This window comes from Acanthisitta chloris, unplaced genomic scaffold, assembly GCF_000695815.1.
Source record: "Acanthisitta chloris isolate BGI_N310 unplaced genomic scaffold, ASM69581v1 scaffold9172, whole genome shotgun sequence".
NCBI lineage: Eukaryota > Metazoa > Chordata > Aves > Passeriformes > Acanthisittidae > Acanthisitta > Acanthisitta chloris.
The window spans coordinates 5,760-22,168 of record NW_008658777.1 but is presented as its reverse complement, the minus strand read 5'-3'; the positions used below and the strand labels follow the sequence as shown (position 1 = coordinate 22,168).

General features: G+C 48.3%; 1 protein-coding gene across 1 annotated transcript; it reads left to right on the top strand.

Moving 5' to 3' along the window:
- Window positions 1-133: 133 nt before the first annotated feature.
- Window positions 134-8,167, top strand: ENTPD4 (ectonucleoside triphosphate diphosphohydrolase 4; the record flags this gene model as incomplete). The annotated part of the gene is made up of 9 exons (XM_009085215.1): window positions 134-284; window positions 372-475; window positions 1,096-1,155; window positions 2,649-2,779; window positions 4,399-4,565; window positions 5,420-5,744; window positions 6,620-6,705; window positions 6,892-7,053; window positions 7,942-8,167. Coding segments are annotated over 9 exons (1,412 nt in total), but the record flags the coding sequence as incomplete, so codon positions are not given.
- Window positions 8,168-16,409: the final 8,242 nt, after the last annotated feature.

Sequence of the window (16,409 nt, the reverse complement as noted above, 5' to 3'; positions counted from 1 at the left end):
ACTCTGTCCCAGCCTGGAGCTCTGCACCATGTTTGGCTTTGGGTTCTTCACTTCTCTGCCTGTTGCTTTTGAAGATGTCCCAGGAAAAGCCCAAACTGGAGTTATTCACTTGCCCATTCCTCTGTTTCCTCAGGCATTTCAGAGTTTGCCAACTCTCCTGACCAAGTCAGTGACTACATTTCTCCCCTGCTGAGCTTTGCTGCTGAACATGTGCCACGTGCCAAGCACAAAGAGACTCCTCTCTACATCCTGTGCACTGCAGGGATGAGGATTCTGCCCGAGAGGTGATTTCTTGCCCAGTTTTTTGGCATTCAGCACAGCAATCCTGGGGGGATCTGAGTTTTTCTAACCCCTTCCCTGTCACTTTGCAGCCAGCAGAAGGCAATACTTGAGGATCTCCTCACTGACATCCCTGTGCACTTTGATTTTCTCTTCTCAGACTCCCATGCAGAGGTGATTTCAGGGAAGCAGGAAGGTAGGATAACCTTGGGAAAGTTCTCTTTGGAATGTTTATGACTTTCATGGTACAGCTTTGGGTTTTTTTTCTGTTGCTTTATACAATTCTGGGTTGCTTGAGAGACTTCATTGCTCAGCAGCAACATATGGAGTGTGGAGGTGATGAGCTGTTGGGATCTTCTAACTTGGCTTGGTGTTTTGTAATTAGCAGTGAAAATAACTTCTCTGGGTTTAGGAGGAATTTCAGTCTATCTTCTCTGGCTGTGGGGAAGGATAAGGCACAGCTCTTGGTGGCAGAAGCTTTGCAGGGGGAAATGGTTTGTAAGGGAGGAAAATTTTGATGTGCTCAAGTCACTTAAAATCACTTTGAAAGCCAATGAGCTTCATTTTGTGGTAAATTAACACAGCAAACTGTCTTTACTACACTTAATTAAGCCTTTTTTCATAGCCTTGACCCGGGAGAGAAGAACTAGAGTCACTCCTCAGGTTTTACTGAGTTCTCAGGAGTGTTTAACTCCTAAGTATTTTCTATACTATAACATGAGCAATAATATATCTTAACTCCATAGAGAAAAATCTCTCTGTGTTTGTAAGATGATATTCCTGGAATATCCCAACCTGTTTCCTTATGCTTTGTAGGAGTCTATGCATGGATTGGCATCAACTTTGTCCTTGGAAGATTTGAGCACACAGATGATGGTGAGGAGCTCTCAGGGGGGTTGGGAGGGACCTGAGGTGATTCCCTGTGCTCTCAGCTGGGGAGTCTTCAGACAGATGTTGGGGACTGGTGTGGTTTGAGACAGATGTTGGGGACTGGTGTGTGTGCAGGTGTGTTTTGGGCAGATGTTGGGAACTCTATAGCTGTGTTTTTAGATAGATGTTGGTGCCTGCAAGTGTGTTTTTGGGCAGCTGTTGGGGACTGCAGGTGTGTTGGACAGATGTTGGGGACTGATGTGCTGTCAGACAGATGTTGGGGACTGGTGTGTGTGCAGGTGTGTTGTCCAACAGATGTTGGTGACTGCAGGTGTGTTTTTGGAATGATGCTGATGACTGGTTTTGGACAGATGGTGGGGACTAGTGTGTTTTCAGACAGGTGTTGGGGACTGGTGTGTGTGCAGGTGTGTTGTCCAACAGATGTTGGTGACTGCAGGTGTGTTTTTGGAATGATGCTGATGACTGGTTTTGGACAGATGGTGGGGACTAGTGTGTTTTCAGACAGGTGTTGGGGACTGGTGTGTGTGCAGGTGTGTTGTCCAACAGATGTTGGGGACTAGTGTGTGTTTAGACAGATGTTGGTCACTGCAGGAGTGTTTTTAGACAGATATTGGTGACTAGTGTGTTGTCAGACAGATGTTGATGACTGCAGGAGTGTTTTTGGACTGATGCTGGTGACTGTAGTGTGTGCAGGTGTGTTTTTGGACAGATACTGGAGACTGCAGGTATGTTTTTGGACTGATGCTGGTCCCTGCAGCTGTTTTTTGGACAGATGCTGGGGACTGCAAGTTTTTTGGACTGAATCTGTGGACTGCTGTGTGTGCAGCTGTTTTTTGGACTGATGCTGGTGACTGCAGCTGTGTTTTTGGACTGATGCTGGTCCCTGCAGTTATGTTTTTGGACTGATGTTGGGGACTGCTGTGTGTACAGGTGTGTTTTTGGATAGCTGGTGGTGACTGTTTCCAGACAAATGTTGGTGACTGCAGGTCTGTTTCCAGACAGATGTTGGGGACTAGTGTGTATTCAGATATGTTAGGAACTGGTGTGTGTGCAGGTGTGTTTCTGGATAGATGCTGGGGACTGGTGTGACTGCAGCTGTGTTTTTGGACTGATGCTGGTCCCTGCAGCAGTTTTTTGGACTGGTGCTGGGGACTGCAAGTTTTTTGGACTGATGCTGGTCCCTGCAGCAGTTTTTTGGACTGATGCTGGGGACTGCAAGTTTTTTGGACTGATGCTGGTCCCTGCAGCAGTTTTTTGGACTGATGCTGGGGACTGCAAGTTTTTTGGACTGATGCTGAGGACTGCTGTATGTACAGCTCTGCTGTCAAGCAGCTGCTGGTCCCTGCTGCCTGTGCATGTGCTGCTTTGCCTGTTGGCCCACGAAACTCTCCCTCCCTCCCTCGCTCATCCCTGGAGCTGCCTGCTCAGCCTGGGGCTCAGCCCCTGGCCCTGCAGCCCTGCTGTGCCTGTCCCTGCAGAGGCTGAGGCCGTGGTAGAGGTGCAGGTGCCAGGCAGTGAGAGCAGAGAGTCCATCCTACGCAGAAGGACCGTGGGAATCCTGGATATGGGTGGAGTGTCCACGCAGATTGCCTACGAAGTCCCTAAAACTGTAAGCTTTGCCTCTTCAGAGCAGGTTATTATCTGTGCAACTTTCCTCTTTTGCCTTTTGGTTTTGTTTTTTGTTTGTTTTTGTGCAGATTCCTTTTTTGTTCCCTTTGGTTTGAGTCCTCCATCCCATCCCATCCCATCCCCAGGAGACGAAGGCAAACACGAAGCTTCCACCAGCTAAGCAATTCATTTGTGTTTTCTTCATCCCAAAGTTGATTTCCATCACTCAAATTACCCATTTTCAAGTTTTGTTCTTTGTGTGTGTGTGCATGTGCAAGTTTTCCATCTGTTATACTTAACAAAACTGCATTTTGGAGCTTAGAAACCCAAATTTTGTGGTGGTTCTTATGTAAGGACTTATATAAGCTGTGATTTTTGTCCTTTCAGTTGTGTTGCTTGAACTGAATTAAGAGGACTTGGGGGTGACAGTGCAACTTGGGTAGAATTCACCTACACCCTCAGCACAGTTCAGCTGGTGTAGGAAGCAGATTTATGAATACAAATCTGAAATGGACCATAAATTGCTCCAATCCACTGAGTTCTAAACCAAACCCTGATTTTTGTGGGTTTTTTTTAAGCCAAACTTCCTGTTAAATCAACTGAGAATTATCTAAAGCACCAACAGCATAAAAATCCCCAACTTTGGGCTCTCAGTGGAGTGTAACAGTGATGGATATGTTGATTTTCTCAGCTCTCCCTGTGCAATGATGAGTTTGCATCATTACAGCTGTTAATAACCACTCACAGAGGGTGCAACAAATCATTTGGGCTGTTAAACAAAGGTTTGGGGGAATTAGATGCTGAGCAGATTGTGCCAGGCAGAGATGAACTGGGAGTGGGAAGAGTTGCAGACAATTGCTGAGTGTTGTGTGGCTCCATCTCAACATCACTGGAAGTAAAATGGGAATACTGGTTATGGAACCTGTCCTGGCCATCAGTTTAGATCAGTCAGGATTGGCACATTTTGTTCAGGAGCCACAACACAGTTTTTTCATGGGAGAAGATACCTCAGGAGTGTTCCTGATCTTTGGAATCCCTTCAGTAGTGACAGTGCAGCTCTCTGCAGTGAACACCTTCTGCTCTCTAATGCAGCTGATCTCTTGCTCCTTCACAAATTGTATGGGAGATGATCATCCCTGAGGGAATATTTGGATGGTAAAGGGTTGTCCAGCCCTGGCACAGACTGCCCAGGTCAGGGGTGGAATCACCATCCCTGGGAGTGCTCAGAAAACATGGGAATGTGGCACTGGGGGATGTGGTTAGTGCTGGACATGGTGGTGGTCAGAGAGTCATAGAATTTTAGGGGTTGGAATGAACCTTAGAGATCATTTAGTCTCAACCTCCTGCCCTGGGCAGGGACATCTCCCAGCAGAGCAGGTTGCTCAAGACTTCATCCAACCTGGAATGAACATTGCCAGGGTTGGGGCAATGATCTTCAAGGTCTTTTCCAGCCTTAAAGATTCCATGATTCTGGGATTCCATGTGGATCTATGAGATGGAAAAAGAGATGTGGAAGGAGTGAAGGTTAAGGATGTCAAAGCCACCAAGTTGTGCCCAGAACTCATCTTAGGGTCTGGTTGATACTGTGGACACCTAACCTTGAGGCTTGTGTTGGTGCAGGAGGAAGTAGCCAAGAACTTACTGGCAGAGTTCAACCTTGGCTGTGATGCTCATCAGACTGAGCATGTGTACAGGGTCTACGTGGCAACATTCCTGGGATTTGGAGGGAATGCAGCTCGGCAGAGATACGAGGAGAGTCTGTTTGCCAGCACAGTGCTCAAAAACAGGTACCTGCCTTCAGCTCCATGGGGTTTCTTCAGGGAAGTTGTAGATTCCTCATCCCTGGAAGTGTTCCAGGCCAGGTTGGATGGAGGCTGGAGCAATCTGGGCTAGTGGAAGGTGTCCCTGCCCATGGCAGGGGTGGAGCAAAGTAGGGATGATCCTGGAGAAGAGAAGGTTGTGTGGAGACCTCAGTGTCTGAAGGGAAGGAAGGATCTCCAGGGAAGCTGCAGAGGGACTCTTCCTCTGGAACTGGAGTGATAGGACAAGGGGGAACGGGTTCAGACTGAAAGAGGGGAAATTTAGATGGGATATTGGGAAGAAATTCTCCCTGTGAGGGTGGGGAGACACTGGCACAGTTTGCTCAGAGGAGCTGTGGCTGTTCCATCCCTGGGAGTGTTCCAGGCCAGGTTGGATGGGGCTTGGAGCAACCAGAGCTAGTGGAAGGTGTCCCTGCCCATGGCAGGGGGTGGAACTGGATAATTTGAAGGTCCTTCCAGGCCAAACCAATCTGATGTGTGTTCTATGCACCACTAGCCTCATAACTCCCTCACTCATATATGTAGTGAATTGTCCTGACATAAAACTGCATTTCCACACGTGCCACGAGCACTGCTGAGGCTTCTTCAGCTGAGGATGCTTTGGGTGATGCTGTTGTGGCTTAACATTTAGACATTGGAATGTGCTGCCCAGGGAGGTGGTGGAGTCACCATCCCTGGAGGTGTCCAGGGAAGGACTGGGGGTAGCACTCAGTGCTCTGGTGGTGATGGGTCACAGGTTGGACTTGATGATCTTGGAGGACTTTTCCAACCTCAATGATTGTGTTTCTGACCTGCATGTGGTTTTTCCCTCTTTCCCACAGAGTGCTGGGCAGACAGACTGGCCTGAGCTCTGACTCCCCTTACCTGGACCCCTGCCTGCCCCTGGATGCTGAGGACGAGATCCAACAGAATGGACAGGTCCTGTACTTAAGGGGAACAGGAGATTTTCACCTGTGCAGGGAAATCCTTCAACCCTTCATGAACAAGACCAATGAAACCCAGACATCCCTCAATGGGGTCTACCAACCTGCTGTGCATTTCCAGAACAGTGAGTTCTATGGTTTCTCAGAGTTCTACTACTGCACAGAGGACGTGTTACGTATGGGAGGAGATTACAACGCTGCTAAATTCACCAAGGCTGCAAAGGTAAAGTCTTCTGCAGGTCCATTTTCTCCTCTCTAGTTGCATTTTATTGCAAAGGTTCTTACAGGAAAAATTTTTCTTTTCAAGATCCCAAATTCTTTTCCTTGCAGTGAACTAGCTCAGTGCATCTCTGGTCCTCATCCAGGCCAGGTTGGATAGGATTTGGAGCTACCTGTGTTAGTGGGAGGAGTCCCTACCTATAGTTGGAATAAGATGATCTTTAAGGTTTTATCCAACCCAAACCATCCCATGGTTCTGGGATTGGATTTTCTTCTAGGTTTAAGACTCAACAGTAAAATTGCCTGGAGAGGGAATGGGATTTGGGGGTATCAATTTCCAGCAGGAACTGCTGACTATGGGAAAATCCATGTTGCTTCCACCCCTTGCTGCTTCATGGGAGTGCCTTAATTATTAGAAGAAAAAAATCCTTTTCCTCCTGATTTCTACATTTTGTGCCCCTTTTCCAGGTGTTACTCTCACAGTTGAGGCCGCTGGAAGTAAAACCCCAACAGGAAGCAGAGGAATAAGCCAATTTGTCACTACCCTAACACCACTTGGCTATTTTGCACCTCCTAAAGAGTTTTAAGTGCTACTGGGTATTAATTTAACCACTAATAGTCATGGAACCACAAGTATTCATTGAATACAAATACTTATTGAACCACAAGTATTAACTGAACCACAAATTCCACGTGTGGATCAAAATGTTCCAGAGAACACCATGAAATCTGTGGTTTCCCTTATTGGCACTGCCAGGGAAGCTGTTTTATTTCCACCTGTTGGAATTTCAGGGCATCATACCTAGTGGCATTTTTGCCTCCTAAAGGAAGGAGCAAAGCTGCAATGTTCCTTTTCCCTATGGTTTTATTTCCCTGCAGGATTACTGTGGCACTAAGTGGTCTGTGCTCCGGGAACGTTTTGACCGTGGCCTTTATGCATCACATGCTGATCTGCACAGATTGAAGTGAGTAGTTGTGTTTGGACAGCAAATTCCTCACCCCTGCAGAGCTGCCAAAGGCTATTTCCAAACCAGCCATTAAACAAAATTATTGGAAATGTGGATAAAACCTGAGGATTGTGTGTCTAACTGTGCTCCTCATCCTTTGGGATGCTGCAGCTGCTGCCTGACCTCGTCCCACTCTTCCCCCAGGTACCAGTGTTTTAAGTCAGCCTGGATGTATGAAGTGTTCCACAGTGGTTTCTCCTTCCCTGTGGGTTACAGCAACCTGAAAACAGCTCTGCAGGTGTATGACAAGGAGGTGCAGTGGACACTGGGAGCTATTCTGTACCGCACGCGATTCCTGCCGCTCCGGTACGGGAGAGAGACTGGGAAAGGGAAAGGGAGAGGGGAGAAGGGAAGAGAAAAGAGGAGAAGGGAGGGAAGGTTAGGGAAGAGAGGAGAGAAGGGGAAAGGGAGAAGGGAGGGAAGGTTAGGGAAGAGAGAGAAGGGAAGGGGAAGGGAAAGGGGAGAAGGGAGGGAAGGGAGAGGAGAGAAGGGAATGGGAAAGGGGAGAAGAGAAGGAAGGTTAGGGAAGAGATAAGGGAAGGGGGAAGGAAAGGGGAAAGGAGAAGGGAAAAGGGAGAAGGGAGGGAAGGGAGAGGAGAGAAGGGAAGGGAGGGGAAAGGGGAGGGAAAGGGAAAAGGAAAAAAGGGGAAGGGAAAAGGAAAGGGAAAAGGAAATGGAAAAGGAAAAAAGGGGAAGGGAAAAGGAAAGGGAAGGGGGAGAGAGGGGAAAGGGGAAGGGAAAGGAAAGGGAAAGGGAAAGGGAGAGGAGAGAAGGAGGAGAGAAGGGAAGGGAGGGGAAAGGGAAGGGGAAGGGAAGAGGGAGGGGAAGAGGGAAGGGAAGGGAAAGGGAAAAGAGAAGGGGAAGGGAAAGGGAAAAGAGAAGAGGAAGGGAAAGGAAAGGGGAAGAGAAAGGGAAAAGAGAAGGGGAAGGGAAAGGAAAGGGGAAGGGAAAGGGAGAGGAGAGAAGGGAAGGGGGGGAAAGAGAAGGGGAAGGGAAAGGGAAAAATAAAATAGAAGGTGAAGGGAAAAGGGAAGGGGAAGGAGGAGGGAAGGGAAAGGGGAAGGGAAAAGGGAAAGGGAAGGGAAATCCCTCCACCAATGCTTTGCATAGCCTTGTACTAAAAGGCTCCATGACTCTGTGCTGAGCCAATTTCCATCCACCTCTCTCACCCATTATCCTTTTATTACTTCCCAGAGACATCCAGCAAGAAAACTTCCGTGGCAGCCACTCCCACTGGAGGAGCTTCTCCTTCGTTTACAATCACTACCTGTTCTTTGCCTGTTTCTTGGTGGTGCTGCTGTCCATCCTGCTCTACCTGCTGAGGCTGCGACGCATCCATCGCCGCACCCTGCGCGGCACCTCCGGTGCCCTCTGGGTCCAGGAGCCTCTCCCTGCACAGAAGATCCCAAGCCCCTTATGAAATGTTGGCATGGAGAACTTCTCATGGACTTGTTCCACTAACAAAACAAAAAAAAGCCATTTTTGCCTCAGGGTTCCTCCTTTTTTTTTTTTTCTTTTTTTTATCCCCCTCGGAAGCAATGGAGAAGTGGATTTGTAGAGTGGGATCAGCCAAGTAGGAAAATGAGGTCAAGGTGGCTTAGTCTCATTAGACAATACCTGCCAAAAATTCCCTTTGTTACAAGATTGCACTTTGGTGTGTAATGGGACAAGCAAGAGCTTGTGGTCAGTCCCTGAGCAGCAGCAGCAGCTCCAGGTAGGGATGGGAAGGGAATGAATGTGAGTTCTCACCCATTGGGTGAGGTGTGGAATCAATCCTAGGGTGAATGAGATGAACTGGTTGGATTCTCATTTCCAGAGTCCAGGATTGATAACAGTTCTCAGTTCTGAGTCTCAGACAAAGAAAAGCTAGTGCAGGGCTTGAAAAAGCAGAAAGAAAACACCCCCTGAGGATGGTTTAGCTGAAAGAAAACACCCCCTGAGGATGGTTTAGCTGATTTTTAATTTTTTTTCCATTCTGGAATCAGGACTGGGATGGAGAAGGAAAATCTCTTGCACCCAATGCTGTGCTTCCAAAAACTGCTCCAATCAGTTTGGCTTCATTGTGACAGTTGCTCCTTTTGTCTTGGAAGCTTTAGCCTCATAGTGACACAAGCCACTGCTTTTTTACTCCTTTATTTCTGGTTCAGAATCATTCAGATGTCCCAGAAACTCCAGGAAGGGGAACTGGAATCCCATGTGTTTCTGCTAGAGTAGCCATGCAGTGTCTGAGTCTCAGATGGGTTAATTTATGTTTTATTTAAAACTCTTCATTTTACTTGAAAGCAGATTTCTCCCTGATTAAAAAAAAAAAAAAGGGATTTCTATGAACCTTTGGTGTGTGGCTATTTTCTTACCCAGTTGGTAAAACTTTTTTTTAGGCTGTTTTTCTGGTGGTTTGTTGGGTTTGTTTTTTTTTTTTTGCTTTGCTTTATTTTTTTCCCTACCCAAAGGTTATTCAAGGGTTCTGGAATAGGAGGAAGAAACTTGTCACATCTCCTGAGGAGAAAACTCTCCCCATCTTCTTCTTGCAACTCCACATAAAGGAGGAAAAACACAAGGAGCCTTTCCATGCCAGCCCTGAATGAAGAAACCTGATTCCTTTAAGAGCTTTAGCAATCCCTGTTTTCACTCTGTGCCTGTTCCTGGGCTCAGATTGCCCAAGCACAAAGGGAATGTTGATGTGTTTGTGTGTGTTTCTGCATTAACATGCTTTGTTTTCTTTCTCCTGCTTCTCCCATTCCCCCTGTCCTTTCTCCAGGTGCATTAGGCACAGGGAAGACATGCAGGGAGCACAGAGGGGAGGGAAGGGCACTGCTCTCTGCCCCATCCCAGTGACCTGGAACGAGGAGAGGAACATCACCAAAGCTTTTGGCTTCATGGCCTCTTAGCTGCAGCACTCTCAGCTTTGCTGGGGTGGGTTTGGGGGTGGAAGATGCTCAGATAGTGGCCCCTAATGGAAGAAGTGGTTGGGAGACAAAGCTATGTCCATGGGAAAGGCAGGGAGTGATGGAGAGGGTGAGGAGGGAGAAAGCACAAGGCTCCTTGGGGAGCACAGGCCTGGAAAAAAAAAGGGGTTGTGTCCCTGCAGCCAACAGCAGTGACCCCATGGGGTGTCAGCCCAGGGACACCTTGTCCTCAGCCCATTGTTTGGGCCATTGTTGCTAGCAAATAATGCATGAAGCTCATTGAGAGCTGAAATGAGCCTCGTGAGGAGCTGCTGTGTCCCTGTCCCTGTGTGAGGACCTGCCCCTGGCAGCTGCTTCTCAGGTCACCTTTGCTTAGAGAATGAGGGGATGGCAGTGACTTTGTCACCTGCTGCTGCTTGAAGGTCTTTGGGTTGGTTATTTCTTAAATACTAAGTGAGTTGTGTTGCTGGAAGTACTTTTTGGAGCCTTCATCTCAGCAACTTGTGTCCTCAGTGTATTTGGGTGTTGTCTGGTACCTCTGTGGCCTGGTTTTCCTGAACTCCAGATGCTTTCCAGGGTCCTGGAAATTACCAACTCTATATTCCTTGCTCCAAAGAATGTGCAGGGTAGGATTTAAGCCTACAGATTTCAGGTGGGTTTTATTCCTAGGTCTCCTGTAGGACACTTGACCAGCAATTCTCTTCTGCTGCTAACTCCAGCACTGGTTTGCAAACCAAATTCCAACAGTGCCAGATTCTTTCCCAAAGATGGAATCTTTAGGTTGCCATGGACAGGCAGAGGAAGGCAATAATCCCAGGGAATTTAGGGCATCCCCTGCCATGAAAGCTGTGTGTCCTTAGCTCCCACAGACAGGGAGGATGTTAATGAAACCATGAGATCAGGCACAGGGGGTTGAAAAGCATCTCCTACATAGCTGTTCCCTTCTGCATCCCATATCCCAGAATCCCAGAACAGCTGGGGTTGGAAAAGACCTCTGGAGATCACCCAGGCAGGGCCACCTGGGGCAGGTGACAGGGACATATCCAGGTGGGTTTGGAATGTCTCCAGACAGAGATTCCACCCCCTCCCTGGGCTCCTGTCCCAGTGCTCTGCCACCTCCATGGGCAGAAGATCTTCCTCAGGTTGAGGTGGAATTTGTTGTGGTTTAGTTTATGGTTATTACTCCTCATCCTGTCACTGGGCACCACTGGAAAGAGTCTGGGACCATCCTCTGGAGACCCCTGGGAGATGTTGGTATGGATTGATGGGATCTCTTCTGAGTCTTCTCCAGTCTAACCAGACCCAGTTCCTACCTCGTCATCAGAGAGATGCTCCAGACCTCAAATCACCTTTGTGGCCTCCACTGGACCCTCGCCAGTAGCTCCTTCTCTTCCCTGACCTGTGGAGACCTCATATCCTGGCCTACAAATTGAGCAACTGGAGCCTCCATCCTTAACAAATTGTTCAAGCTCCTGCCTGGCCCAGAGCCCCCAGCAGAGCCTGTCCCTGCCAGGACATGTCCTTTGCCTGACACAGTGAATCAGCACAAAAACCTCTTCCACCAACTGTTTCCAGAAGGTTTTTTCAGGCTGAGGAGGGATTGGCCTGGGAGGAAAGGAGAGCAGCACTCCATGTTCTCCAGCCTCCCTTGGTATCCTCCAGCACCCCTCAGTGTCCTTCACTGTCTTCCAGCATCCCTTGGTGTCCTTCAGCATCACTTATTGTCCTCCATCCTCCCTTGGTGTCCTCCAGCACCCCTCAGTGTCCTTCACTGTCCTCCAGCATCCCTTGGTGTCCTCCAGCCTCACTAATTTTCCTCCAGCCTCACTCAGTGCTCTCCAGCATCTCTCAGTGTCCTCCAGCATCCTCCTCCTGCCACAGCCACCTTTGTTCTGCTCAGTTCCTCCTCTCCCTTTGCTTTGGACAAAGCACCTCAAAATAGATCCTGCAGCAGTGAAAGGGAGGTCAGCTTTGTCTGCTCAGAGCTCTGCAGGGCCTCAAGTCCTTCCCTGGCCCTCCTCCCTGGCCACAGTGGGTGCTGGCAGAGCTCTGCTTTAGCAGGGGGACTCTTGCCATCTAGTGGGATAGGATGGGAAGCCTCCAAGACCTCTGGTATCCCTTAGGATAAGGCAAAACACAACCCTCTGTCCCAGATTTTCATCCCTGCTGTGGGATTAGCTCATGCTGCTTCCCCCTCCCAGTGCTGTCACTACCTCCAGCTGGATTTCTCCCTCTTTTTCCTTGCTAGAAATCTTACTCTTTGCATATTTTTAGGAGCAGAACTCTGTTTGTGCTGCTCTAGGCTCATCTCCTGGGTAGCCAAGCTGCACAGAGGGAATCTGGCAGGAATCTGCATGGCTGGGGCAGGATGTTGGTTGGATATTCCTTGCCCCCTGGATTCTGTCAGGATTTTGCCTGTGGGAAGTTGCCTTTCAGCACCTGATTTCTTGGCTCAGTGCTCAAAGGCAGAGTAATCCCAGATAGGGAATGCAAAGGACTTGCTAAGTGCCTTGTGCCTGGTTTTCCTTTCTTCTAGGAAAAGCAGAACTCACATTCCAGCTGGGAAATGTCAGTGCTAACTGGGTTCTCCCCCCCATCCTTTTCCTGAAAGGTTAAGGAGGGAAATGCAAGGAAGATACATGTGGTTTTTCTGGGAATGTGCTGCTCTCTTCAAGCTGCCTGGGATGGAGAAGGAGCAGCTGCTGGAGAAGAAAGCAGACACCATCCCTGAGTCTCTGTGCTGCCATGGAAATGTTTCTGCTGGGAGGATTTCTCTGGGATTCAGATTTTCACCCACCTTGGATATGAACCTTATGAGAGATAAGTGTGGCTAATGGGAATTTGTCCTGGAAAGCTGTGGCTGCTCCATCCTTGGGAGTGTTCCAGGTCAGGTTGGATGGGGCTTGGAGCACCCTGAGCTGGTGGAAGGTGTCCCTGCCCCTGGCAGAGGGTGGAATGGGATGAGCTTTAAGGTTTCTTCCAACCCAAACCATTCTAGGATTCTAACCTATAGTAATTCCCATATAGCTTAAACATATGTAAATCAATTGATGCCATTTTTTGAGGGAAGATAAACCCATTTCTTTGGAATTACTGGGATTTTTAGCCATCTAGGATCTGCCTCTCCATTTACACCTTGCAGGAATTTTCCACTGGAGCCACTTGGTGTGAAACTGCCACGTGTCATTCACACCCTTACAGAGCTCTCAGGGCTTTCAGCTCTTCAGGTATCACCGAGATCATCTCTGCAAGGAACAACCTTTATGGAGCTCAGTGCATCTGGAATTGCAAAGGTCAAGTTGCCCCATGGCTCCAGAGAGTCTCCAGGGTGCAAACACAAGGTTTGGGAAGGCAATGAGCCTTCCCTTGTTAAAAGAAGGGAAAATTGGTGGAAGGAGATTACAGGACCTAACAGGCTGTACCTAATTTTTGGGAGCACAGACCATGACTGTGGCTGCTTGGGCCAAGCCAGTCTTGACTTGTCCATGTGGCAAAAGGTGTGTCCTGCAGGCAGATGCAGAAGCAAACACGTAGGAAGGGATGTGACCTGGAATTGTGGCTGTGGGCATGGCCAGGGGATGGATTCAGCTGGAGCTGCTGTTTGGATAAGGATTTTGGAGGGGAAAATATCCATGTGTGGAGTCACAGGATGCTGAAAGTTGGTGCCTATTGTTATGGGTTTGGCAAAGGGGTTTTGTTTGCATGATCAGCTGGTTCAGATCCAGCCTGAGCAGCATTTTTTTCCCTGTATTCCTTTGACTGTATCATTCTGAGCTGTTCCCTAGTAATTCTTCCCGAAGTGCTTTCCCTTTGGTCCTAACCAGCTGCAGTATGAAGGGGGCAGCAGATTCCCTGAATCCAGCAGCTCCAGGAGCTGTGCTGAATTCCAGCTCGATGCTTGGGTTTATACAACCAGCAAACTCTTCCATCAGCTGGAAACTTTCATGGCATTCACTGTGTATCCTTACCCGACCTGGGCACTCTGCAAACATTCCTGGGACAGTTTGTCATGCTCCTCCTTGCCCTGACCAGCAGACACTCACACATTCCTTCCCCTGGATGCTTCCTGCCAGGCTGAAATAACTCTGTGGAGCTTCTGCTGGGACACCTTTTCCCCCCTGAGCTCCCTGAGCTGGAGGCAGGTGAGTCTGGCCAAGCTGGAACCACCAGGTGGAAGTATCTTCTGCTGATAGTCAAGATGCTGAGTGCAATTTGCAGTGATTTTCCTCCTTCCCAACAATTCCTGGGGCAGGAGAAGCACAGAATCATTTAGGTTGGAAAAGATCTCTAAGACCAAGTCCAGTTATTCACTAAATGCTGCAAACTCAACCAAACTCTTCCAAATCCACCAAACTAGGGCACTGTGGACTCTTGCTGGACATGTGGACACTCTTCTTCTCTGGGAAGAAGAGCCAAGCTCCATTTCACTGATATCCTGGATTTAAGTCCTGAAATCCTGGATTTAAGTCCTGATATCCTGGATTGAAGTCCTATACATGTTGATATTCTCTAGATCACACCAAGAAACAACAGTTCTTTTTATAATTCCATCATTTTCTCCTTTACCACCACAATTGGTGCCAGGACAGTGCCCTGAGGAGCTCACAGGGATGTGGTTGTCATCACTTTACCAGTACCTGGGCAAAGGTTGGATTTGATGACCTTAGAGGTCTTCTCCAACCTTAAAAAGTCATGGATATTGTCAGCTGGTGCAGTCCTGTCTGGCTGGGAATCATCTCAAAGCTGCTGTGGCAGTAAGGAATGAGACATTCCTGTATTGGGATGAACTCTGGGGACCAGGAAACTTCATGGAGAGTTTGTGGAACAGAGAGCAAGAGAGATTTGGTGCTGAAGACCAAGGTTGAACTTGTCTAGTAGTGAGTGAAATGCTGAGACCTTACTTAAATTATCCAGGGCTGATTAAATTCCCAAACCATTTTCCTTCCCATTCACAGCATGTTGGAGTTTCATAGATTCCCAGACTGGTTTGGGTTGGAAAGGAACTTAAAGCTCACCCAGCTCCATGGGCAGGGACACCTTCCACCAGTCCAGTTTGCTCCAAGCTCCATCCAACCTGGCCTGGAACACTCCCAGGGATGGAGCAGGCTCAACACCCTCACAGTGAGGAATTCCTTCCCAATATCCCATTTATTCCTTGCCTCTTGGTGCCCAGTGCAGTGCAATGTCCCTTTCCAAGAAAAAGTGGTCTACAGTGAGGAATTCCTTCCCAATATCCCGTTTATTCCTTGCCTCTTGGTGCAATGTCCCTTTCCAAGAAAAGTTGGTCACAGGGAGTGAGGAATTGCTGCAACCAGTGTTGGAGCAGCTTGGACTGACTGGGAGCAAATGGGATTGAAGGTAGATTTTTACCTTCATTCAAACTGGTGACAAAACTTCAGGAAATTTGGGGAATGCTGATGCTGCAGCATGTGCAGCTGTCCAAAATTCAGGCAGGAGACAAAATGTCCAGGTCTCCTCTGTAATAGGGATTTGAAGCCTCCTGTTTTCCTGATCTTTTCACACTCAGAGCCAATGGAAGTGACTTGAATTGTTGGGCTCCATTAAAAGCCCAAATGCCCAGGATCATCCTAAAAACACAACCCCCCTGGAGTTGAAAGGATCCTGGAGCTTTCCAGTTGCCTCAGAGTAATATCCAGTTGATTTAGCTGCTGCTTGTTGACAGAGGAACTATTTCCATCAACCCAGAGCAGAGTTACTGGTTCCCTGCTCCTTTCCCACCCCAGATCCAGGGAATTCTCTGACACAGGATTTTTGCTGTGTTGTTTTCCTGTGAAGAATTGAGTTTTATCATCTCATTAGACCTCAGGACACCAAGGAGTGTGGAGCAACTGCAGCTCTAGGTGGGTTTTAAATGCATTTGAGCTGTAGTTGGGAGCTCTGGGAATATTGAGCAGCTGGAAAAGCACTGGCTGGATGCTGAGGGGTTAAAGTTGGGGGAACCCTTGGACAGCAGAGGAGTTTACAAGCTCTGCAGGCTCAGAAAGAGGAGCAAACTGGAAGATGCTGTGCTAGGAGCCCCAGATTTGTAAAACTTGGAGACACCTTCAAACCTGCTGCACTCGCACCATCATCCATCACTGCTGCTGCTGCTGCAACTCTCAATTCTTGTTCTCTAGGAGCATCCTGAGGAAAAAAAATCCTGTTCCTAAGCCTCTCCCCTTGCAGCCCTGAGCAGTTTTCCCCCGTTTCTCTCTGCTCAGTGCTCGGGTTACACGAGCAGCTCATGATATCAGAGCCCGAAGGGGTTGGGACTTGGGAGGGGTTTGCTTGACTAACTCCAGTGAAATTGGTCAGGAAGAGGCAGCTCCTTGCAGCAGATTTCTCTGCCTGCAGGAGATTTTTACCAGCGCAGAAAGGACCACTGGGGCCAGAAGAAAAGACTTGATGAAGCAGGACGAGGTAGAGGTTTTCCCCAGCATCGCTGACCACTAACTCCAAGGTAAATCCTCTCCTGGGAATCAGAGCTGAGCTGGTTCTGCTGCAGCTCTGATTAATTAACTAATGAAAATGGTTTTAACCCTCTCTAGCTTCGGGGCTGAAAGTTTCATTCCCCTTCTTCTCTTTTCTTTTTTGTATTTTCACCCTCTCCCATCACTTTGTTACAAAATAGGATGTTTAACCATAAGAAACTGGGGGGAAAAAATTGGAGTTTCTTGTGATTCCTCTGAGCTTGGAGCTGCCAGGGATGAGATGACACATATTCAGTGTCACTTCTTCAAGCTGTTGTGCCCAGGC